The sequence below is a fragment of the Diabrotica virgifera genome, chromosome 1 (genome assembly GCF_917563875.1).
Source record: "Diabrotica virgifera virgifera chromosome 1, PGI_DIABVI_V3a".
NCBI classification, from domain to species: domain Eukaryota; kingdom Metazoa; phylum Arthropoda; class Insecta; order Coleoptera; family Chrysomelidae; genus Diabrotica; species Diabrotica virgifera.
Window position 1 is genome coordinate 164,248,815 of NC_065443.1, and position 26,702 is coordinate 164,275,516.

Sequence of the window (26,702 nt, forward strand, 5' to 3'; positions counted from 1 at the left end):
GCAAATAAAACACTACTTAAAAGCAAAATACTGTCTATTAAAACCAAGATGAGAATGTATAACACCATAATTAGACCAATATTATTATACGCAGCAGAAACAATGACGATGACTAAAAAAGATGAAGAAAACTTAAGAATAGTGGAGAGAAAGATCATGAGAACCATACTGGGACCAATCAGAACAGAGCAAAATGAATATCGAAGCCGAACAAATGCAGAGATTACGAAAGTACTAAAAGAAGATATCGTGACCAAAATAAAGCAATGCAGAGTTAGATGGTTAGGTCACATCTGGCGGGCAGGAGATGAAGCAGTGACATATGCTATGATAGAATGGAATCCAGGAGGAAGAAAGAAAAGAGGAAGACCAAGATCAAAGTGGTTGCAAGAAGTTGAAGAAGACTTAAAAAACGCAGGAGTCAGAGAATGGCGGGGAAAAACTAGAGATAGGAAAAAATGGAGAGAAATCGTTAAGAAGATAACATAAGCAAAAGGGACTGATCCTCCCTAAGAAATAGGATCTAGAAAGCTTACGCGACTTAGCCCCATATCGGGGTGTACAGTCACTATATATATATATATATATATATATATATATATATATATATATATATATATATAAAACGCCTTCGCTGAATGCTCAAAGAGTATGTTGTCGCATTTTCGGTTGTTACTGACTTTGTATCTCCTTAGACGGCCTGAATACACGGAGAGTTTTTGTTTTAATGTTTCCAGGCAATGTTCAGCTATGTTGTTTTCTGGATCATGCTGTGAGTGTCTCGGAGTATTTCGCATTATTTCTTCAACTCTTCTAATTAATTTCCTCGAATTAACTCGAATATATTCCGTTATTTTGACCAATATCCCTTCGCAACGATCCAATCTTTCCTTGCAGCCGTTTTTCCCAAGGTGCAATTCTGTCACCAGCCCTTCCGTTGTTAGTACCCCGTCGTGTTCTGATCTTAACGCCCATTACATTAGCAATAGATGTTGCTGTACAGTAGATCATCATATGCAAATACTCCAATGTTTGAGCTTTTACGACATAATTGGGTAGGATTTCAGTGTTCATAATTTGTAACAGCGTACCTAGTTTCTTACAAGAGTTTATTCTTGGTAGCGGTGGTCTGCAAAGTGGGTTTGTTCCACTAAACTCTTGTACGGCTCGTGACATTTCGTTTAACAGACTATCGTGCAACTCGTTGTTGTTCTCATGTGTGTTCTCAGGTCGAGTTTCTTGTATGGCAGGCTCGGTAATCTGCTCATGTGTTTCGTTAGGGACTTGATCCACAACCAGCTCTTGGTTATTAATTTCCCTTTCGACTTCACTTTTGATGGCATCACGTCTAGTCTCAGGGATAAGATTATTTCTGATGACTACCCGGTATTGGTCTGCTACTCGTTGTTCAGATACTTGAATATTTGGTTACTCCGTGCAAAATTCGGCATACAGTTGTTGTCGGTAGCCGATTGCTTCTTGACCGAGGTTTGTCACCTTATAGTAAAAGCGCAGGATGTTTTCGTTCATGGCCACAGTCCATTTCATACGCTGTCTCGGTCGTCCCGCTTGAGTGAGCGCCGGCTGATGTTCAAGCACAGCACCTTCAGCGAGTGGAGCTCTTGTTGTTGTTTGGCTCACTTCTGGTGTTTGTTGTTGTTGGGCTGTAGCTGTTTGTGTGAGCGGGCCCGCCTCCTCAACACCCTGCCACCGACGTCCCGCATGCTGTCACGTCCAGCGTCGGCTCCAGACGTGCCCTGGCGATCCCCAGGCAGCGGCCCTAAACATAAACTATTATTCTCCATTCTCATGGGTGTGCATTTTATACCTACTGACTACTTATTATTATTATTATTATCCCAGATTTAGCCATACGGCTCACACTCCCTCTAAGGGGAAAATTGACTCATCCCAGATACCTAGGGTATCAAAAGGATTGAGCTCTGGTGGGACTCTTTCCGTGTTATCGAGCCCTATGTGATTTGGAATGCAGGTGTATCTCCCAGAAATTCAGTATCGCGAGTAGTACAGCTTTCTACATGGTCTTATAAAGATGTTCATTCAGACCCAGCTTTTTTATGCTTTCGAGGAGGGTCTTCGGAATGACTCCAGTAGTAGACATAATAATCGGTATCGTCTGGGTACTTTCCATTCTCCATTGCCCTCGTATTTGAATTTCTAGATCTCTGTACTTGGCGATCTTTTCAGTAAATTTACTACGTAGATTATTGTTGTTAGGTATCGCCACATCAATTAGTGTTTGTCTTGTTAATTTATTAACTAGTACGAGATCTGGTCTATTATGTGCCACTGTTTGGTCTGTGAGCACAGTGCGGTCCCAGTATAGCTTGTAGTTGCCATCCTCAAGCATACTCTCAGGGAAGTATTGATAATACGGGAGATGGTCTGTTTGGAGAAGTCTCAGCTTGATAGCTATCCCTTGATGAAGGATTTTTCCCACTGCGTCATGCCGTTCCTTGTATTCAGTTGCAGCAAATGCCTGGCAGCCCCCTGTAAGATGTTGGACGGTTTCTTGGGCTTGACATCCATATCGGCATCTGTCGTTTTGAATCTGAGGGTCTTTGATGATATATTTCAGGTAATTTCTTGTTGGTATAACCTGATCCAGAATGGCCAGTAATGAACCCTCCGTCTCAGGGAACATCTTTCCTGATGTCAACCAGTAGTTCGACGCTATATTGTCGACATAATCTTGGCTGACCTCATTGGGATGTCGCCCGTGCAGAGGTTTACCCATCCAGGCGCGCACTTTTTCGTCCTTAGTAAGGTGGTTTATGCGTATTTCTGGTTCCCTCAGCTTGATCGGTGTTGTGTCATCTACTGCGCAGATGGCACGATGTAGAGTAGATGTCTCAGCCTGCATCTGAAAATAAGTTCTTAAATTAGCAATTTGTTTATCTAATTGCTCACCTATATCCATAAGTCCTCTTCCTCCTAGATTCCGTGGTAATGTTGTTCTTTCTACTGCACTTTTAGGATGGTGTTTTTGTGCCTTTGTGAGGTGTGTTCGTACTTTTCGCTTAAGAGTTTCTATATCCGTTTTTGTCCACTTAACAATACCAAATGAGTAGCTAAGCGCGGAACATGCGTAGGTGTTTAGTGCCTCAAACAAATTTCTACTGTTAAGGTGCGAGCGAAGCAGCTGTTTTACCCTTCGTATAAACTCAGTAGTTATCTCTGTTTTCATTTGTTTATGGTCAATTTTCCGCGCTTGCTTTACTCCAAGATATTTATACATATCGTTTTCACCCATGGCCTCGAAGTTCTGGCCATTTTGCATATCGAATCCTACGGGCTATACTTTTCCTCTGACTATATTTAAAATACGGCACTAATCTAGTCCGAAGTGCACACTAATATCATTAGAAAAAGTTTCTACAGTTTTTAGCATCTCGTCGAATTGGTTTCGAGTGGAAGCCATTAATTTCAAATCATCCATGTACAATAAATGATTAAGCTTCGCCACCACATTGTTGTTATTTTTGATGCTAAAACCTGCATCTCTGGAGTTCAATAGCTGAGATAGTGGGTTCATAGCTAGACAGAACCACAGAGGACTCAACGAATCTCCTTGAAACAGGCCCCGGCTGATTACGATATTTTCAGTTTCGATGTTACTTTCACCAGGTATTTGAAGATGAATTCTAGTTTTCCACTCTGTCATTATAAGTTGTCAAAAAGGTCACTATATTATCATCGACTTTATATATTCTGAGTATATCTATAACCCATTCATGCGGGACTGAATCAAAGGCCTTCTTGTAATCAATAAAAGCAGTAAATAGATTCCTCTTTTTGGAATATGCTTGATTAGAAATGACTGAGTCGATGATAAATTGTTCTTTGCAACCCATGGAACCCTTAGCGCATCCTTTCTGTTGAGGCTCTATAATATTGTTCAGACCACAGTGTTGGTAGATACGCCGAGCTACACAGGATGTGACCAATTTATACAAAGTTGGAAGACAAGTAATTGGGCGGTATTTTGCTGGATCTTGGGTGTTATTTTGATCCTTCGGTATTAAATAAGTGGTTCCCTGAGTTAGGAATGATGGTATATCCTGCGGATTAGAAATAACATGATTAATTAGTGTTGATAAGCATTCATGAGAACTCCAAAACTTCTTGAGCCAAAAGTTTTGAACTCCGTCTGGTCCAGGAGATTTCCAGTTATGAAGCTCTTTGATGATAGTTGAGACTTCTTCAGTGGTGAAGGGTTCGTAGAGAGTAGTAGTGTAGTGTTGGCAGTTCTCTGCCGTATCTTCTATCCATCCAGCATTGTTATAAAGAGCAGCTGGTGTGGAAAGTTGATTTCCCCAAAACTCATAAATTTTTTCTTGGCTTGGGTAAGACTTATCGAGATTTTCTACGGTGGAATTGAGTTTTCGATAGAACGCCTTCTCAGCAGTCTCAAAAAGGGCATTGTCGGATTTTCGGTTGTTACTCACTTTGTACCATCTTACTCGTCCTGAATAAACTGAGAGTCTTTGTTTTAATGTATCCAGGCACTGTTGGGCTGTGTTGTTTTCTGGATCGTATCTTGAGTGTCTTGCAGTGTTCCGTATTATTTGTTCAGCTCTCCTGATGACTCTTGTACTTCTTACACCTCGTATATATTCTGTGACTTGACCAATATCCCTACGCAGCAATTCAATCTTTCCGAGCAGTCTTTCTTCCCAGGGTGCAGTTCTGCTACCAGTCCTTCCATTATTAGTACCCCGTCGTGTTCTGATCTTAATGCCCATTACATTAGCAATTGCTGTTGCTGCACAGTAGATTAGCATGTGCAGATACTCTAATGTGTGGGCTTCTACGACATAATTGGGTAGGACTTCAGTGTTCACAATTTGTAACAGCACACCTAGTCTCTTACAAGAGTTTATTCGTGGTAGTGGTGGTCTGCTAAGTGGGTTTGTTCCATTAAACTCTTGTACAGCACGTGCCATTTCGCTTACTAGGTTTTCATATAGCTCGTTGTTTTCGTGCTCTGTATTGTCAGGTTGAGTTTCTTGTATGGCAAGCTCAGGAATCTGCTCGTGAACTTCATTGGGGACTTGATCTTCAATTACAATATCGTTATGAATCTCCCGTTCGACTTCGCTTCTGATGATATTGCGTCTAGTCTCTGGGATAAAGTTGTTTCTTCTAATTACCCGGTATTGGTATGATACTCGTTGCTCCGATACTAGAATATCTGGATACGTCCTGCAAAATTCGGCATACAGCTGTTGTCGGTAGCCGATTGTTTCTTGACCGAGGTTTGTCACCTTGTAGTAGAAGCGCAAAATGTTTTCATTAATGGACACAGTTCATTTCATGCGCTGCCTCGGTCGTCTTGCTTGAGTGAGCGCCGGCTGATGATCCAGCGCAGCACCTTCGGCGGGTGGAGCTCTTGTTGTTGTTTGGCTCGCTTGTGGTTGTGGTTGTGGTTGGGCTGTAGCTGATTGTATGACAGGGGCCCGCCTCCTCAACACCCTGCCACCGACGTCCCGCACGCTGTCACGTCCAGCGCCGGCTCCAGACGTGCCCTGGCGATCCCCAGGCAGCGATCCTAAACATAAATTATTATTCTCCATTCTCATGGGTGCGCATTTTATACCTACTGCCAGGTGTCAGTTTTTGTTCCACGGCAAGTATCCCTGCTACTCTCTGGGTACTGGCGCTACGAATACCCAGAAAGCATCCCCCATTCGCAGGGGGCCGCGCCTGATAGAAGAACTGACAAAAAACTCCCACAGGAATTATTATTATATTATTATTATTATTATTATCCAGATTTAGCCATACTGCTTACACTCCCTCTAAGGGGAAAAATTGACTCATCCCAGATACCTACGGTATCAAAAGGATTGAGCTCTGGTGGGACCCTCTCCGTGTTATCGAGCCCTAGGTGACTTGGAATGCAGGTGTATCTCCCAAAAATTTTCGTACACTTCTGGCCGTCGCGAGTAGTACAGCTTTCTTCATGGCCTTATAAAGACTTTCATTCAGACCCAGCTTTTTAATGCTTTCGAGGAGGGACTTCGGAATGACTCCAGTAGTAGATATAATAATCGGTATCGTCTGGGTACTTTGCATTCTCCATTGCCTTCGTATTTGAATTTCTAGATCTCTGTACTTGACGATCTTTTCAGTAAATTTACTACGTAGATTATTGTTGTTAGGTATCGCCACATCAATTAGTGTTGTTTGTCTTGTTAATTTATTAACTTATACGAGATCTGGTTTATTATGTGCCACTGTTTGGTCTGTGAGCACAGTGTGGTCCCAGTATAGATTGTAGTTGCCATCCTCAAGCATACTCTCAGGGACGTATTGATAATACGGGAGATGGTCCGTTTGGAGGAGTCCCAGCTTGCTAGCTATCTCTTGATGAAGAATTTTTCCCACTGCGTCATGCCGTTCCTTGTATTCAGTTGCAGCAAATGCCTGGCAGCCCCCTGTAAGATGTTGGATGGTTTCTTGGGCTTGACATCCATATCGGCATCTGTCGTTTTGAACCTGAGGGTCTTTGATGATATATTTCAGGTAATTTCTGGTTGGTATAACCTGATCCTGAATGGCTAGTAATGAATCCTCTGTTTCAAGGAACATCTTTCCTGATGTCAACCAGAAGTTCGACGCTATATTGTCGACATAATCTTGGCTGACCTCATTGGGATATCGCCCGTGCAGAGGTTTACCCATCCAGGCGCGCACTTTTTCGTCCTTAGTAAGGTGGTTTATGCGCATTTCTGGTTCTCTCAGTTTGATCGGTGTTGTGTCATCTACGGCGCAGATAGCGCGATGTAGAGTAGATGTCTCAGCCTGCATCTGAAAATAAGTTCTTAAATTAGCAATTTGTTTATCTAATTGCTCACCTATATCCATAAGTCCTCTTCCTCCTAGATTCCGTGGTAATGTTGTTCTTTCTACTGCACTTTTAGGATGGTGTTTTTGTGCCTTTGTGAGGTGTGTTCGTACTTTTCGCTGAAGATTTTCTATATCTGTGTTTGTCCACTTAACAATACCAAATGAATAGCTAAGCGCGGAACAAGCGTAGGTGTTTAGTGCCTTAAACAAATTTTTACTGTTAAGCTGTGAACGAAGCAGCTGTTTTATCCTGCGTATAAACTCAGTAGTTATTTCAGTTTTCATTTGCTTATGGTCAAATGTCCGCGCTTGCTTTACTCCAAGATATTTGTATACACCGTTTTCACCCATGGCCTCGATGTTCTGGCCATTTAGCATATCGAATCCACCGGGCTGTATCTTTCCTCTGACTATATTTAAAACGCGGCACTTGTCTAGTCCAAAGTGCATATTAATATCATTAGAGAATATCTCTACTGTTTTTAGCATCTGTTCTAGATTCTCTCCAGTAGAAACCATTAATTTCAAATCATCCATATACAACAGATGATTAAGCTTCGCTACTACAGTATTGTTGTTTTTAATGCTAAAACCTGAGTCAGTGGAGTTTAATAGCTGTGATAGGGGGTTCATAGCTAAACAGAACCGCAATGGACTCAGCGAATCTCCTTGAAACAGGCCCCGGTTGATTGCGATATTTTCCGTTTCGATATTGTTTTCACCAGGTATTTGGAGGTGAATTTTAGTTTTCCAACTTGTCATTATATGCCTTAAAAAAGTTACTATGTTATCATCGAGTTTGTATATTCTTAATATATCTATAAGCCATTCATGCGGCACTGAATCAAAGGCTTTCTTGTAGTCAATAAAAGCAGTAAAGAGGTTCCTTTTTTTAGTGCATGCCTGGTTAGAAATGACTGAGTCGATGATAAGTTGTTCTTTGCAACCCATAGAACCCTTAGCGCATCCTTTCTGTTGAGGCTCTATGATATTGTTTAAAGCACAGTGTTGGTAGATACGCCGGGTTATACAGGATGTGACCAATTTATACAAAGTGGGAAGACAAGTAATTAGGCGGTACTTGGCTGGATCTAGGGTGTTATTTTGATCCTTCGGTATTAAATAAGTGGTTCCCTGAGTTAGAAATGATGGTATTTCCTGCGGGTTATAGATAACATGATTAATTAATGTTGATATGCACTCATGTATACTCCAAAACTTCTTAAGCTAGAAGTTCTGAACTCCGTCTGGTCCAGGAGATTTCCAGTTATGAAGCTCTTTGATGATATTTGATACCTCTTCAGTAGTGAATGGTTCGTAGTTAGCTGTGACGTAGTGGTGACAGTTGTGCATCGTATCTTCTATCCAGCCAGCATTGTTGTTAAGAGCAGCTGGTGTGGAAAGTTGATTTCCCCAAAACTCATGAATCTCTTCTTCGCTTGGGTAAGACTTGTCGACGCATTCTACGGTGGAATTGAGTTTTCGGTAGAACGCCTTCTCAGAGTTCTCAAAAAGTGCGTTGTCATATTTTCGGTTGTTACTAACTTTATACCTTCTTAATCGTCCTGAATAGACGGAGAGTTTTTGTTTTAATGTATCCAGACACTGTTGGGCTGTCTTATTTTCTGGATCGTATCTCGAGTGTCTTGCAGTGCTCCGCATTATTTCTTCAGCTCTCTTAATGACTTTTCTACTTGTTACACCTCTTATATATTCTGTGACTTGACCAGTATCCCTACGCAGTAATTCAATTTTTCCGAGAAGTCTTTTTTCCCAGGGTGCAATTCTGTTACCAGTCCTTCCGTAATTAGTACCCCGTCGTGTTCTGATCTTAACGCCCATTACATTGGCAATTGCTGTTGCTGCACAGTAGATTAGCATATGCAGATATTCCAATGTGTGGGCTTCTACGACATAATTGGGTAGGATTTCAGTGTTCACAATTTGTAACAGCGCACCTAGTTTCTTACAAGAGTTTATTCGTGGTAGCGGTGGTCTGCTAAGTGGGTTTGTTCCATTAAACTCCTGTACGGCACGAGCCATTTCGTTTTCTAGACTATCGCGCAACTCGTTGTTTTCCTCCTGTGTATTGTCAGGTTGAGTTTCTGGTATGGAAATCTCAGGAATCTGCTCATCAAGGATTTCATTAGGGACTTGATCTAAAACTAGCTCTTGGTTATTAATCTCCCGTTCGACTTCGCTTTTGATCGTATTGCGTCTAGTCTCTGGGATAAGGTTGTTTCTTATGATTACCCGGTATTGATCTGATACTCTTTGCTCCGATACTTGAATATCTGGGTACTCCCTGCAAAATTCGGCATTCAGCTGTTGTCTGTAGCCGATCGTTTCTTGACCGAGGTTTGTCACCTTATAATAGAAGCGCAAAATGCTTTCGTTAATGGTCACAGTCCATTTCATGCGCTGACTCGGTCGTCCCGCTTGAGTGAGCGCCGGCTGATGTTCCGGTGCAGCACCTTCAGCGAGTGGAGCTCTTGCGGTTGTTTGGCTCGATTGCGGTTGTTGTTCTTGTTGTTGGGCTGTAGCTGTTTGTGTGACAGGGGCCCGCCTCCTCAACACCCTGCCACCGACGTCCCGCATGCTGTCACGTCCAGCGTCGGCTCCAGACGTGCCCTGGCGATCCCCAGGCAGCGGCCCTAAACATAAACTATTATTCTCCATTCTCATGGGTGTGCATTTTATACCTATTTTATTATTATTATCCAGATTTAGCCATACGGCCCGCACTCCCTCTAAGGGGAAAATTCACTCATCCCAGATACCTAGGGGATACCTCTCCCTGGGATTGTATTTTACCTCGACGACGGTGGGAGAGCCGAGTAACCGGTCGTGGTCCCTAAAATTGTGAGGGGAGCACGATCGGTGAAACCAAGAACAGTCCCAGCGTCCAGCGACTGTGCACCGGGTGGGCGCCGGACACCGCCGCTGGATGCTAAAAGGCGTCGCAACTGAGACGAGCAGTCTGCGACGCCTTTGCCTTCAGCAGTTGTATCTCACCCTCCAACTTCCCTACGGCTACTCTAGTCCCTAAAAGTTAATCTCGTCCTTCTCAGCATTGTGACCGAGGGTCGATGGTGGGACCCAAACCCATCGCGGGGGCCTCCGCCGTCGGACTTCAATCACAAACCTCTATTCGAAAACTTTTTCGACCTACCCACTGCGTGTAGTCGCCATGTCTTACCCCACCAATGTACCTTTTCCACCACACATCCATCCCAAATCCCGCGTAACAGGGCAGGCAGCAGTTACGCGGAAACTCCAGGTAGCCTGTGAATACAGACTGCCACTGCATCCGGAGGCAACCGTGATAAAAAGGTAAACCTCAATAAAATAATCCCCACTATCACGGTGGAAGGCATCGTGCCAAAGATATGAGAGATGCGAGGGTTAGAGCATCACAAACGATCCCTTCGGGATACCTGGCGACCTCCCGAAGTACCTAAGCCTTAGCGCGGTAAGGGCGCACTGCCGCGCCAGACGTATAGCACGTCCCGGCTCGTGGGACCATTTATGAGTAATATAAAAAAAAACAAAACTGACAGGTGACAACAATGACGACCATCGGCGAGATAATATGGACAATGCAACGGAAACTGAAAAAAAAGAATAGGGAAGAACAGTCGCAAGACGACTTAATAAAAGAATTGGAAGGAGAGATGATGAATAGTTTTGAGAGGGAACTTGTAAGAAGACACGTTCGGCAACAAAAAATGAATAGGTCAACTGTTGCAAAGCAGTCGACATTAGTAGAGGAGGAAATGAAAGAATATAGTGAAAACGAGGAAGAACAGATAGGGGAGAAACAATCACAGGAAGAAGAAGTTACAACATTAAAGAAGGATGGCAGAGTATCGAAGAAAGTGTGCTGGCGACAATCTTCCTGGATGAATATCAGGATGGGGAGATCATAAACAACAAAAAAAGGAAAGCTGAAAGCATGGAGAGGATAAATGACCTCAAGAGGGAAAGGCTGGAGGAGAGCATACGGTTTCCAAATGAATCCAAACAAGAAAAAATAAATAGGAAATTGGAGGAATTAAATACAAAACTCGAAGAAATGTTCAATAAATTAAGCGAGCAGCTTAAAGAAAAGGTGGAGGTGGACACCGATGTAAAAAAATTGATAGGGATTATAAAATCCACCAACAATAAAAAGGAGGAGGATAGTACAAACGAAAAAACACCAAACGAATTAAAATGTGACCACTGTAAATTAAAAGTGGAGCAAGAGAGGCAGAAACAAGAACAAGAAAAAATCAAAAGGGCCTTAAATATGGGGAGAGGGAAAAAAACTTTTATGAGCATATGCGACACTAAATGGGAAGAGAAACTATATGAAAAGACAAAGTGGGAACAAGCGGGACTACTGGAAACAGTAGAAAAAAAGAACTGTTTAGTTTTTACAAAAAAGGACGCGAAAGATAAAGGCGTAGAAAACACAATTAAAGACGTAGGGGAGGACCTAGCGGAGATGCTAGAAGAAATAGAAGAGGGAGAAATAAATTACCTGGAGAACATCAGAAGAAAAGCAAATAAAAAAACAACATGGTATACTTTCGTTGCCAGATTAGAAAAAGAACAGGGGGGAGACGCATACGATATGGCAGTAAAGGCGATAAAGGAAATAAGGAAGGAAACAAACGAAATCCCAGAGGTCATGAGGGTCGTAGTCGCAAACGATCTGAATAAAGAGACTATAAGGAAAGCCCTCGAATATGTAGGACATGGAGAAACTATATCCTGGGAGATTTTAGTAAGAGGCAAGGAATTCGGTGTAGAGAGAAAAGTGGAACAAGAGGAAGCTCTCCTTATAAAAATGGACAAAGGAAAAAATACAACGAGGTATTAAGTGAGATGAAGAATAAGATAGATATAGGAAAGATGGGGATCCAAGTAGACAGGTTAAAAAGAACAAATGGGGGGGATCTCCTAGTAAAGCTAAAGGGAAGGGGAGCAGCACAAAAACTGAGGGCAGAACTTAACAACAAAATGGAAGGAATGAATACAACGATAAGGAGAAAGGAAAGTTTCTTCACTATAGCTAATTTAGACCCAGGAGTGAGTGAGAAAAGTCTGAGAGAAGGGATCAAAAGCTATACGGGCATCCCGGAAGGAGAAATTGACATTAAAGTACTGAGGACGAACAAACACGGGGAGCAGGTGGCCACAATAGCCGTACGACCCTCCAAAGCAGAAGAACTGAGGAGGTACGGCACAATTAAGATCGGATGGACAAGATGCCCGGTAATGGAGAGGTACGCCCCGGTGAGATGCTTTAAGTGTCTAAAGTGTGGCCACAGTACCTACGAGTGTAAAGAGGAGAGCAGGGCGGCCTGCTGTTATAACTGCCTGAAGACAGGACACACTGCCGCAAACTGTAACAATAAAGCATATTGTTCAGTTTGCAAAGAGGAAGGGCATAGAATGGACAGGATGGCCTGTCCAGCCTATCGAGCCCTAGTGTACGGAAGGGGGGATGAGGGAGAACCCCCAAGAAACGAATAAAAAAAACAAAATAGACTTCCTGGAAAACGAGGGTGGGCCCATATACAGCTCACCTAGGTTGTATTGTATTTATACAAATTTTAAAATTACTAATTTATTATTTTATAGATCTGTTTTATTATTTACATTACCTATTGTAACTTTATGTTACTATTTTAACTATTTCCATTTACCTAACTATTTTATTTATACACATTTTACCTATTTATTTTATTTATTCATTTTATCTATACTTATTTATTTATTTATTCTAGTTTTTAACTATTTTAATTTTTCAAAAAAGGCGAATCCGATGCTGGGACGACTCTAGGGAACTGAACCAAAACGGACCTCAAGGATCAACCTGGTATACGGATATTACAGGTGAACGTGGGCAGAGCACGTAGAGCGCACGATCTTGTCCACTTAAAAGCGTGCAAGCTGAAAACTGACCTGCTCATCGTCCCCGAACCAAACAAAAAAATAACATCTGACGGTGGATGGGTACAAGATAAAGGAAAAAATGTGGCGGTGCTCATGAGAAATAGGGATCTAGGGGTGCGGGGCATTGTCAGGGGCGGAAATCACATACTCATCAAACTGAGGGATTTCAGCCTCCTGGCATGCTACATATCACCGAACATCCCTATGTTAAGATACAAGACTATTGTAGATGAGATAATGAGCGTCGCCACAAGCGAAAAAGAAATTTTGGTCGCCGGGGATATCAATGCTAAATCGAGGTTATGGGGTTCCCCATAAATGACAAAAAGGGGGAACTTTGGAACGAATGGATAGCCCAGGCTGGCCTCCAAGTCTTAAATAATAATAAACCAACTTTCGTAAGAGGGGCCAGCCAGACACATATTGATGTAACTATCGCAACTGAAGGGCTATCCAAAAGAATACAGGGATGGGATGTCCTCGACGACCAGTTATTTACCTCCCACCGCTACATCCAGTACGAGGTTAAGGTGAAAGGGAAACTAAGACGGCCGATAGGAAACACCGAAATCTATTTTAACAAAACCACATACCTATCGGAGGTCAGAAAGATCAATGAGGAAGAGATTTCTGACCTTGGCCAACTGAGAAGAGCATTAGAAAATGCAGCAAAGTTGGCCACCGTGAAGAAAAAGAATAACAAAAAATCCCCCTACTGGTGGACGGATGAGATAGAAGGTCTACGGGAAAGATGCCTCAGAGCTCGAAGGAATTACACGAGAATCCAGGGCAACCTCGAGCTCAAAGAAATCTACAAAGAACTAAAGAAAACACTGAATAAAAAAATAAAACAAGAAAAAAAGGAAAAGTGGCAGACCCTGATAAAAGCATTGGATGAGGATATATGGGGTGATGCCTATAAAATTACCATGAAGTCATTAAGGATAATGGTCTCATATAAACTGGACGAGGACCAGCGGATGGAATCGGCTGAACTCCTCTTCCCCACTAAGGACATTCAAACTTTTACAAAAATCTTTCCAACGATGGTGGAGGAGTTCACGGAAGAGGAAATAAAAACCGCTGGTCAGGAGATGAAGACGGGGAAAGCTCCCGGCTCCGACGGGTTGCCACCAGAGGCAATTAAGATAATAGCAACGGAGAAACCAGGTTTGATCAGAAGAATATTCAACGACCTACTGCAGAAGCAAGAGTTTCCCAGGGACTTAAAAGAGCGAACCTTGTTCTGCTCCTAAATCCTGGGAAACCCCCCGATTCAGCATCCTCTTATCGGCCAATATGCCTTCTGGACTGCCTTGGTAAGTTCTACGAGGGACTTATCAAGAAGAGGCTGGAAGGCGTGTTGGAAAATGAGAGAGTATTATCACAACAACAATACGGATTTCGAAAAGGTCGATCGACCGTCGATGCCGCGACCTGGATAAGAGACGCGGCTAGAGCAAGCAAAAAAAGATGGGTGGTCCTTGTTCTGTTGGACATAAAAAACGCTTTTAATTCAGCAAACTGGGGCCTCATAGTAGACAGAATCGTCGAATTTGGGGCTCCAGATTATGTGTCCAACATAATAAAGGACTATCTGTCCGAGAGAACCGTATGCATATCAAAAAAAAAAGAAGATGGAAATGACCGGGGGAGTACCCCAAGGGTCGGTCCTGGGACCCACACTATGGAACATACTATACAACGGGGTACTAGAAGTAAATAAGATGAGAGGAGTAAGAGCAATTGCATACGCGGACGACCTGGCTCTACTAGTAGAAGACGACATGAATTGGGGTATAAAAGAGAGAGTAAACAAATCAATCAAGACAACCGCGGAATGGATAGAAAGAAATGACCTAAAGCTAGCAGTAGAGAAAACATAAGCGATAATCTTGAGGGGACCGAGAGATAGAAAAGATATAGTATTTGAGTATAAAGGCTCCGAAATAAGACCCCAGAAGACAGTTAAATATCTAGGAATTACTTTGATGACAAACGGACATTCGGACCACACGTGCAAGAGGCATGTCGGAAAGCGGAAGAAAGGACCTCCACGTTAACCAAGTTAATGCCAAATATAGGGGGTCCTGGATCTCATAAAAGAGCGGTGATATTGCAGTCAATTTTATCCATCGCACTGTACCGGGCCCCAGTATGGCACGAGGCGTTGGAGAAAAAGAAATATAAAGACATGCTTCTTAGAGTACAGAGAAAACCTCTGATCAGGGTGTGCAGCGCGTACAGAAGCGTATTAACTATTGCCTTACAGGTTGTGGCTGGTTCTGTGCCGGTGCACATTCTGGCCAGAGAAAGAGTCCGAATGTATCAGAGGGGTAACGGGGCAATTGGTTCAGGACCTCAAGAGCGAAACAGAAGTTTAGAGATGTGGCAGAGGGAATGGGCAGCCGAGGTCGAAAAGGCAGCCTGGACGAGATCTCTGATTCCGGATGTAGTAAGGTGGTGCGAGTGCAGGCACAGGCGCGTCAATTACTACTTTACACAGTTCTTGACGGGACATGGATCGTTCAGATCATATACCTATCGTATAAAGAAGACCGCGGACGATCTATGCCCCGAGTGTGGAGTGGTGGATGACGCGCAACATGTCGTATTCGTATGCCCGGCATACCGTACGGGGCGTACCGAGCTGCAGCTGGGTCTGGGGTCTCCTCTAGGCGAGCCTCACGAGCTTATGGATAAAGCTATTAGTAGCAAGAGTGACTTCGACCTGGACATTGCCTTTGTTACAAAAACAATGAAGCACAAAGAGGAAAAAGAGAGGCGACTGCAAGCAGGATGACCCTTATTATTTATTTTATTTATTTTAACGTGATTGTGTTGTAGAGGGTAGCCAGGGTGGGAGGACCTTTTACATCCAACCTACACTGACTGCTTTACCATGTTATTTTACTTTATTTTATTTATTTGTTTATTTAATTTTATGTATACAAATATTTTATCGATTTTACCTTTTAATTTTATTTATTTTATTTAATATCGTACCATAATTTTATCCATACAAAATTTTTTATAATCGTTTTTCCTTATTTCTCATAGGGAAGTCTATTTACGTAATAATTTATAAGGTATGAGTGTGAGAGTGAGTGTGAGCGGCCGTGGGTAACGGCATAAACGCTGGCCTCATACGCCAGTAGACGTGGGTTCGATCCCTGCCAAAGACAAACCATTTTCATTTCCAATAATGACACGAGCCGTCTCACCGTGCCTCGGAGAGTACGTTAAGCCGTCGGTCCCCCTGGGCTAGTGTACATCGACACTAGTTACTTGAAACAGGGTTAAAGATGTAATTGGCGCTGGAACTATCTGAAAGGATCTCCCCGGCAAAAATGCCATACGATATTATTATATTATGGACTGTGGGTGGTATGCCGTTGAAAAGTTGTGCTCTATTTTTAATAGCTTTGTTAATTCCTGCATTACTTCGTTCTTATACTCTGTGCCTTGGTCTGTTCTTATTTGCTTCATGAGTCCGTATGTTGGTATGAAATGAGCAAAGATTCCTCTTGCTATTGTCTCTGCTTCTTTATTGCACACTGGTATGCTGACCGCGTATTTTGTCAGTTCACACAACATTGTGATACAGTATCTATTACCTTCATTACTTCTAGTGAATGGACCTATTGTATCTATGTATACTATGTCCCATGGTTTGGAAGATGTGTCCGATATCACGAACTCTTCGACATGTGTTCTTTTCGGTTTGTTAATTTGACATTTGTGGCATTGTTTAACGTATTTTCTTACGTCTTTTTCCAAATTTTTCCATCGGAATCTTGCCTTTAGCTTCTTTATTAGTCTATTATTCCCTACGTGTCCTCCGAACATCGGGTGATTATGGTATTCTTCTATTAATCTGTGTTTTTCTTTGTCATCTTTTATTGTTTCTGGTACTTCACATATGTATATTTCTATATTCTTCAATTTTTTATTTCCTTCTTTAATAAATTCATCAATTGTGCACAATTTAAAAATAATATCATTTACGTATATCTTTACTTTACGTACTGCATTCTCTACCGCCAGCTTATCGAGCTGTGCCAACGCTTGGTTTAAATCGAAATGATCCAATCCTGCGGCTATGCTTTTGCTGCATTTTATTTTGTTTTTGGCCCTAATGCTCAGTCTTGGTGAGATTAGTTCTGCTCCAAAGGACAAAATTGGTAGTCTATGCGCCTCTAAATTATTTAGTACCTTCCTTACTGTCTGTTTGGTGGCTTCTGGCTGTAGTGCGAGTTCACTTTCAGCCTTTGTTTGTCTTGCTTCCTTCTCCTTTTCTCTTGCTTGAGCTCTTGTTATAGCTAGTATATGGGTGTTGTCTATGTATAGGTTCTTTAGTTGATGCAATGTTATTCTTGAAAGGCTATCTGCGTAGTTACTTTTCCCTGTTATATACTCTATTTCGAAGTCATATTCTTCTAGGTCTAATCTGATCCTCGTGAGTTTTGAGGTTGGTTCTTTCATTGCGAATAGGTGTGTCAAAGGTTTATGGTCTGTTTTTACTTTGAATGTTGGTGCTCCATATAGATAACATTTAAAATAATTAATTCCCCAATGAATCGCTAGTAATTCCTTAACGATTATAGGTTTATTACATTCTCCTTTACTAAAACTTCTTGATACATATGCTACAGGTAGGTCTATTCCGTTGTAATCTTGACTTAGGATTGCTGAACAACTCTCATTGGATGCGTCTGTTGTTAGGATAAACTGTTTGTTGAAATCAGGATATTTTAAAATTGGTGGTTTCGTCAGAGATGCTTTAAGCTTTTTGAATGCTTTTTCACACTCCTCAGACCAAAAAAATTCTACTCCTTTCCTCGATAATCTGTTGAGTGGTCTGCATATTTCCGCAAAATTTTTAATAAAACGTCTATAATAGTTGCAAAATGCTACAAATCTCTTTGTTTCTTCCGCTGTCTTAGGTGTCGGATATTGTTCAATTGCTGCATACTTCGCTTTGTCGGGTGATACTCCCTCTTGAGAAAGATCATGTCCTAAAAATGTTACTTCCCTTCTAAAAAATTGACATTTTCCTGGGTTAAGTTTCAAATTGAATTTTCGACATGTCTCAAATGTCTTTTTCAGGTTGTCTAGGTGATGTTTTTCGGATATTCCAATTACTACGATATCGTCCATGTAAAGAAATGCTTTGTTTGGTGTTAATCCTGAAAATGCTATTGACATCATTCTTGAAAAGCTATTCGGGCTTACATTTAATCCAAAAGGTAATCTGGTAAATTGAAATGCTCCGTTTTCTGTGCTAAACGATGTGTATTTTCTCGATGATTTTTCTAATGGTATCTGGTGAAAACCTGACATTAAGTCTATAACTGAAAACCATTTTGCTCTTCCTAGTTGATCTAGTATCGAGTCTATCCTTGGTAAAGGAAATTTGTCTGTGACTATTTTCTTGTTCAGTTGTCTAAAATCTATGCATAATCTCCATGCTTTTCCTCCATCTATAGCTTTTTTCGGTACCAGTACTACTGGGCTGTTGTACTCGGATGTAGATGGTTCTATGATTCCTTGGTCTCTTAGTTTTTGTACTTGTCGATTTAATTCCTCTGTTTGCGCATGAGGTGTCCTATAATTCTTGATATATACCGGAGTTTGGTCTTTAACTCTTAGTTTCTGTTCATAGAAATTGTTACAGGTTAACATATCATGCCTTAGGGCGAATATGTCTGCATATTCTTCGCATAACGATACTAAGTTATCTCGTATATATTCTGGTATGTCTAATTTCAGTGATTCTCGTAATTCTTTTTTCCTATCCTTGCTGTCGTTGACTAGTCTATATATATATTGAATAGTTTAATGTCCAACGTCCTGATTGTGCTTGCCTCTACATTTACTGTTTCGTATGTTGTGTTCAAAATTTTGATGTATGGATTATTACTTGAAATAACTGCTCTTGCTACGAACATTCCTGGTTGTATTTCTTGTTGCTCCACTATCCTGTCGTTCCTTAGCGTTTGAAAAATTTTGACTATTCTGTAAATTTCACATCGGGGTGGTATTATTATGGTGTCATTATCTATATTATCCAGAATTTTCGTACTAATGTAACAATCGTTGTCCTCTTTAATGTGCATTTTAAGGTTTGCGTAGTCCAGTATACATTGAAAGTTAGAAATAAAGTCTTCTCCCAATGATTCCGTCTGTTGAAATTGGAAAGTTAGGTTCTACCAATTGAAAGATGTGTTCGAATCGAGTTCCTTTTACTTCTAGTGTTGTCTCAACTTCTCCCATTGTTTGCAACTCTCCTTTAGTGACTCCTTTTATTTTCGCCTTTGTGTTTGGTTTCACCTGTTTCTTCATAAAATCTTGTGAACATTTTAGTATTGAAATATCAGCTCCTGTGTCTATGATAAAGGTGCTTGTGTTTTCAAGGATTCCTGTTTTCATTCGTACAAAGTTCGTTAGGTTCAGGTCGAAGTTGTAAATGTTATATTTTATTTCTGCCTGTGTGCTTCCAACTTCTTGTTCATTCAAAACCCCAACTGCTGGTTTTCTTGTTCTTCTTGACTGTCCTCTATCTCTGGTAACCTTACGTTCCTGTTACGTCCTCCTCTCTGGTTTCCTCTGTATGTTTGATTGTTAAATTGTCTGTATCTTCTGTTCGAATAATTTCGTTGATTGTCCGTTGCTTCTCCTTCGTTCCGTTGTCCGAAGTTATTTCTTCTTCCTCTGTATTGCTGCTGTCCTCTCCTTATTCTCGTAGTTTGTCCTATAATTTAAAACTCTTCCTTGTGCATTTTCTTCAGTCGTATCGATCGACAAAAATTTAGATACTACTTCCTGCGGTGATGTAAAGTTACCTGCTTCCAGTATTAGCTTAGCTTTCTCTGCATTAACGTTTCGTTTCATTGTTGTTACTACTGTTTCCGTCGTATATTTCTTCGCTAACTCCAGTGGCATTCCTTCCGCTATGTATGCTACTTTTAATTGTTCTGCTAACTCTTCCACTTCAGATGCGTACACTGCTGCATCTCTATGCCCTTGCCTTTTCTTGGCTAATTTGGCTATTAAATTCTTCGGATTATCACCTCTTAGTTCTTTCTTCAGTGCTTCAGCTATCCGTGGAAACGTATCTTCCGTGGTTACTAAGTTCCTAGCCTTATTGGTAAGTCGTGTTTTTATTAGCGTTACAGCTGTGTCTTCATGACCTTCTGCCAATTTTCCAAGTAGTTCTAATGCGTCCAAAAATGGTTGTAATTTCCCTGCGCTTCCATCGAACTCGTTGGGCAATATCTTGCTTGCGATATTCAAAAATTCATTGATTGTCAGAGCCATGTTTAATATTGTTATATCTTGTTTTATGTCACCTTTTTCCTCTTTTATTTCGTCGTTAATTATTTCTTCTTCTACTTCCTCGTCGCTTTTTCCTTCTTCTACTTCCTCGTCGCTTTGTTCCTCTTCAACTTCCTCGTCGATTGGTTGATGTATTGAATTTGGAACCACTGTTCTTACATTTACTGCTTGAAATGAGCGTATAACTTTGTCTCTGATTTTTCCAAAATATTTGTTGCACGCTTCCTTCTGTTTGTCCGAAAGTGCTTCCCAGTTTTTCTTAGTTAAGTGCGTGAACTTGTTATAGGATTTAATTAGCTGTGTCGTTACTTCTTCCTGTATGTCCTTAGATTTCGGTACTTTTTTCTTTAAGACCCTTCTGCTCTGTCTTCCTACTTCTTGTGCAAGTTCCTTAACTATTTTGACAAAATCTTCCCAAGTAACTTTGTTGCTACTCATTTATACATAATTTTCTGTCCTCAGTTCCTGCACTTCTTAGCGAAAATATAAATTCGATAGTCTTACGGTGTATATAGATATGTGGTATATAGATATATAGTAAAAAATAACGAGATAAAATAATACGTCAATATATGGTAAAAAATGTAAAAAAAAAATTGCAATAATAATAAATAATAGTTCAAAAATAAATAACGTTATATTAACCCTTGTAAATAAGTAGTTAGAATAATAATGTAAAGGTATTATGCATATAGCGTATATTTGTTATATATTTATATCGTATATTTATATTGATAGTGTATATTTACGATAGCAAATATTAAAATCATAAAAAAAATTGCAAAAATGTACCCTCATAATAAATAATATAAATAATATATACCTAAAATAATAATGGTAATATGCCATGTGAATAACTTTAATATGTGTTAAAAAAAATCCAAAAATACCCATAAAGATAATTAAAAATAAATAGATAAAAATACTAGAAATATACCTTACATTACTGCTATATCATTCATTTGTTAAGAAATATCGTGGAAATACCATAAGAACAAAATATAGACTCACCACTTTAAACGTTTGTGTTTGTATCACCAAAAGTTCTCGATCCACGTTCCCTGGCATTGTCCATTGTCCCACGATGTTCCATCTCCATACCATTGTCCATTTAGCTCCATGTCAGGCCTGCTGTCTCCATCCTTTCTACATACCACACTGTATTCTAGGGTGGTCGAGGTACCAGATCCTCAGCCATAGACGTTTTTCTTTCCATTTCTCGTTCCAGTTTACTTCAGTTTCTTCCCTGGTCTTGGATCGCCATATGATAGTCCAGGATTACTAGGGCTATCTTCTCCCGGTAAGGGTGGTTAACCCTTATCCGAGGGGTGGAATGATTAATAGTCGTTTCACTGTTGAAGTTGTTTTATTATACTCGCATGAGTACAAGCTGGTAGCAACCTACGTAACGTCGTCTCGCGGAGTGTAGATGACACTATCTTTTAATGTGAATAATCTTACATCTAATAAAATAGAATGACGAATGTGGAATGTGTAATGAGGATTCCCTTATTATGTTTTGGTTGTATAAATATATTTAAAAGTGCAAAGTCAGCGTCGACCCTGAAAAGTGTTTATAGTGGCTGTATGTATAATTACACCTCACGATCTAGGTCAACAATGTTTATGTAACGAAAGTAGGTTGGAATTGTTTATGATGACATTTAAATAACCGAAAGAAATTAGCGTAGATAATTAAAGGGTGTTTTTAAAAGATATCTAATGAGTACAGATGAATTCTTGTACAGTAAGGTCAACGGGTCAGTGTATATACTCGCTAAGAGTGGTCCCGGACTCGTCGGCTGGAGAAAGAGGAGGTGAGTTTAGTTGGTAGGCGATCCGGCACGGTGAAGCGTGGCGGATTGAATCCAACACACCTGGGACACCTTCCCAGACCGTCTTTAGAAGATTCTCACCTCCCAAAAAAAAAAAAAAAGATACCTAGGGTATCAAAAGAATTGAGCTCTGGTGGGACTGTTTCCGTGTTATGGAGCCCTAGGTGACTTGGTACGCCGGAGTATCTCCCAAAAATTTTCGCACGCATCTGGAGGTCGAGAGTAGCACAGCTTTCTGCATAGTCTTGTAAAGATGTTCATTTAAACCCAGCTTTTTGATGTTTTCTATGAGGTTATTTGGAATGACTCCAGTAGTAGAAAGAATAATAGGTATTATCTGGGTACTTTCCATTCTCCATTGTCTCCTTATTTGTATTTCGGGATCTCTATACTTGGCGATCTTTTCGTTGTGCTTAACACGCAGATTATTGTTGTTAGGTATCGCCACCTCTATTAATGTTGTTTGCCTACTAAGTTTATTAACTAGTATGAGATCCGGTCTATTGTGTGCCACTGTTTGGTCTGTGAGCACAGTGCGATCCTAGTATAGCTTGTAGTTGTCGTTTTCAAGCATTCTATCAGGGACGTATTGATAATAAGGAAGATGGTCGGTTTGGAGAAGTCCAAGTTTGTTAGCTAGTTCTTGGTGGAGAATCTTTCTTACTGAGTCGTGGCGTTCTTTATAATCAGTTCCGACAAACGCCTGGCAGCCTCCGGTAAGATGTTGGATGGATTCTTGGGCTTGACATCCATATCGGCATTTGTCGTTTTGGACCTATAGATCTTTTACAATATACTTCAGGTAATTTCTAGTTGGAATAACCTGATCCTGAATGGCAAGTAGGAAAACTTCTGTCTCGGGAAACACCTTTCCTGATACCAACCAGTAGTTCGACGCTCTACTGTCGACATATTCTTGGTTGACCTCATTGAGATGACGTCCATGCAGTGGTTTACCCATCCAGGTGCGCACTTTTTCGTCCTTAGATAGGTGGTTTATGCGCATTTCTTGTTCCCTCAGTTTAAGCGGCGTTGAGTCATCTACTGCGCAGATTGCACGATGTAAAGTAAATGATTCAGCCTGTGCCTGAAAATAAGTTCTTAAGTTAGCCACTTGTTTATCCAATTGCTCACCTATGTCCATGAGTCCTCTTCCTCCTAGATACCGCGGTAATGTTGTTCTCTCTACCCCACTGCGTGGATGATGGTTGTGTGCCTTTGTGAGAAGTGTTCTTACTTTCCGCTGAAGACTTTCTACATCGGTTTTTGACCATTTGATAATACCAAATGAGTAGCTAAGCGCGGAAAAGGCGTACGTATTTAATGCCTTAAACAAATTTTTAATTAAGCTGTCTTACCCTTCGTACAAATTCAGAAGTTAGTTCGGTTTTCATCTGTTTATGGTCAATTTTCCGCGCTTGCTTTACACCGAGATATTTATACATATCATTTTTACCCATGGACTCGATGTTCTGGCCAGTTTGCATATCGAAACCACCGGGCTCAACCTGTCCTCTGACTATATTTAAGATACGGCACTTGTCTAGACCAAAGTGCATACTAATATCATTAGGGAAGATTTCTACAGTTTTTAGCATCTGATGTAAGTGTTTTCGAGTTGAAGCCATTAATTTTAAATCATCCATATACAACAAATGATTAAGCTTCGCTACAACAGTATTGTTATTTTTAATGCTAAAGCCTGAGTCAGTGGAATTCAGTAGCTGAGATAGTGGGTTCATTGCTAGGCAGAACCAAAGTGGACTCAAGGAGTCCCCCTGGAAAAGCCCCCGGTTAATTGGGATATCTTCAGTTTCGATATTGTTTTCACCAGGTATTTGAAGGGGAATTTTTGTCTTCCATTCAGTCATTATATGCTTTAAAAAGGTCACTATATTATCATCGACTTTATATAATATTTTCAATATATCGATAAGCCATGCATGCGGCACTGAATCAAACGCTTTCTTGTAGTCAGTGAAAGCAGTAAAGAGATTTCGTTTTTTGATATATGCCTGGTTAGAAATGACCGAGTCGATAATAAGCTGTTCTTTACAGCCCATGGAACCCTCAGCGCATCCTTTCTGTGGAGGCTCTATGATATTGTTTAGAGCACAGTGTTGGTAGGTACGCCGAGCTACACAGGATGTGACCAATTTGTACAATGTTGGTAGACAAGTAATCGGGCGGTACTTGGCTGGATCTTGGGTGTTATTTTGATCCTTCGGTATTAAATAAGTGGTCCCCTTAGTAAGGAATGATGGTATTTCCTGCGGATTAGAAATAACATAATTAATTAAGAGGAAACAGTAGCGATCAACAGGTAGCCAAAACGCGTTCCAAGATTGCGGCTGTAATTTTGAATATTTTTTCGAGATATTTGGCACACTTATTCGTAACATAATAAAGAATGGCGGTACAGAGCCCAATTTGAAAAATATATTAATATGTGGAAATTACTCTGTAAATAAATACAATATTAAAAAAACGAGCCTGTACCGCCATTAAGAAGAACAAAAAAATACACTTTCTTCAAATAAACTTTTTTATCCGATGCCTAGAGTTTTTGTCATTTTGGAACTACTAAAATTTTTTATTTCATTAGTAGTTCCAAAATGACACAAAATCTAGGCATCGCATAAAAAAGTTTATTTGAAGAAAGTGTATTTTTTTGTTCTTCTTAATGGCGGTACAGGCTCGTTTTTTTAATATTGTTTTTAATTACAGAGTAATTTCCACATATTAATATATTTTTCAAATTTGGCTCTGTACCGCCATTCTTTATTATATTACGAATACATGTGCCAAATATCTCGAAAAAATATTCAAAATTATAGCCGCAATCTTGGAACGCGTTTTGGCAACCTGTTGATCGCTACTGTATCCCCTTAAAATTGTCAATCGCTCATGAACACTCCAAAACTTCTTTAGCCAGAAGTTTTGGACTCCGTCCGGGCCAGGAGATTTCCAGTTGTGAAGCTCTTTGATAGTATTCGAGACTTCCTCAGTGGTGAAATGTTCGTAAGGAATATTATTGTAATGTTGACAGTTGTTCGTCGTGTCTTCAATCCACCCAGCATTGTTGTTATGAGTAGCTGGCGTTGAAAGTTGGTTTCCCCAAAACTCATGAATTTCTTCTTGACTTGGGTATACTTTATTTTCATTTTCTACAGTAGAGTTAAGTTTCCTATAAAATGCCTTCTCTGAATGCCCAAAGAGTATGTTGTCGCATTTGCGGTTGTTACTGACTTTGTATTTCCTTAGACGGCCTGAATAAACGGAGAGTTTTTGTTTAAATGTGTCCAGGCAATGTTCAGCTGTGTTTTTTTCTGGATCATGCTGTGAGTGTCTCGGAGTATTTCGCATTATTTCTTCAGCTCTTCTAATTAATTTTCTTCTCGTTGTTCCTCGAATATATTCCGCTATTTGACTAATATCCCTTCGCAACGATACAATCTTTCTTTGGAGCCGTTTTTCCCAAGGTGCAATTCTGTCACCAGCCCTTCCGTTGTTAGTACCCCGTCGTGTTCTGATCTTAACTCCCATTATATTAGCAATAGATGTTGCTGCACAGTAGATCATCATATGCAAATACTCCAATGTTTGAGCTTCTACGACATAATTGGGTAGGACTTCAGTATTCATAATTTGTAACAGCGCACCTAGTTTCTTACAAGAGATTATTCTTGGTAGCGGTGGTCTGCTAAGTGGGTTGCTAAGTGGTTGGGTTATTGTCCTGTACGGCTCGTGCCATTTCGTTTAACAGACTATCGTGCAACTCGTTGTTGTTCTCATGTGTGTTCTCAGGTCAAGTTTCTTGTATGGCAGGCTCGGGAATCTGCTCATGTGTTTCGTTAGGGACTTGATCCACAACTAGCTCTTGGTTATTAATTTCCCTTTCGACTTCACTTTTGATGGCATCGCGTCTAGTCTCAGGGATAAGACTATTTCTGATGATTACCCGGTATTGGTCTGCTACTTGTTGTTCAGATACTTGAATATTTGGGTACTCCGTGCAAAATTCGGCATACAGTTGTTGTCGGTTGCCGATTGCTTCTTGACCGAGGTTTGTCACCTTATAGTAAAAGCGCAGGATGTTTTTGTTCATGGACACAGTCCATTTCATACGCTGCCTCGATCGTCCCGCTTGAGTGAGCGCCGGCTGATGTTCCAGCGCAGCACCTTCAGCGAGTGGAGCTCTTGTTGTTTTTTGGCTCACTTCTGGTGTTTGTTGTTGTTAGGCTGTAGCTGTTTGGGTGACAGGGGCCCGCCTCCTCAACACCCTCCTTTTATTATTATTATTATTATTATCCAGATTTAGCCATACGGCTCACACTCCCTCTGAGGGGAAAATTGACTCATCCCAGATACCTACGGTGTCAAAAGGATTGAGCTCTGGTGGGACTCTTTCCGTGTTAACGAGCCCTAGGTGACATGGAATGCAGTTGTATCTCCCAAAAATTTTCTTACACTTCTGGCCGTCGCAAGTAGTACAGCTTTCTGCATGGTCTTATAAATATGTTCATTGAGACCCAGATTTTTTATGCTTTCGAGGAGGGTCTTCGGAATGACTCCAGTAGTAGACATAACAATAGGTATCGTCTGGGTACTTTGCATTCTCCATTGTCTCCGTATTTGAATTTCCAGATCCCTATACTTGGCGATCTTTTCAGTAAATTTACTACGTAGATTATTGTTGTTAGGTATCGC

General features: G+C 40.7%; 1 protein-coding gene across 1 annotated transcript; it reads right to left on the reverse strand.

Moving 5' to 3' along the window:
• Nucleotides 1–23,068: 23,068 nt before the first annotated feature.
• On the reverse strand, nucleotides 23,069–25,538 carry LOC126891922 (uncharacterized). Its single transcript, XM_050661271.1, has 3 exons — nucleotides 24,858–25,538; nucleotides 23,127–23,319; nucleotides 23,069–23,079 (listed from the first exon to the last, which is right to left on the reverse strand). Exons 1-3 carry the CDS (start codon nucleotides 25,536–25,538, stop codon nucleotides 23,069–23,071), a joined length of 885 nt encoding a protein of 294 aa, XP_050517228.1.
• Between the last annotated feature and the right edge of the window lie 1,164 nt (nucleotides 25,539–26,702).

Excerpts from the sequence above, each read along its gene's own strand:
- LOC126891922 (XM_050661271.1), bottom strand. The coding sequence starts at position 25,538 with ATGGGAGTTAAGATCAGAACACGACGGGGTACTAACAACGGAAGGGCT. Across the intron at positions 23,320-24,857 it reads GATACAGTAGCGATCAACAG|GCATTAAATACGTACGCCTT; the intron begins GTTGCCAAAACG and ends AATTTGTTTAAG.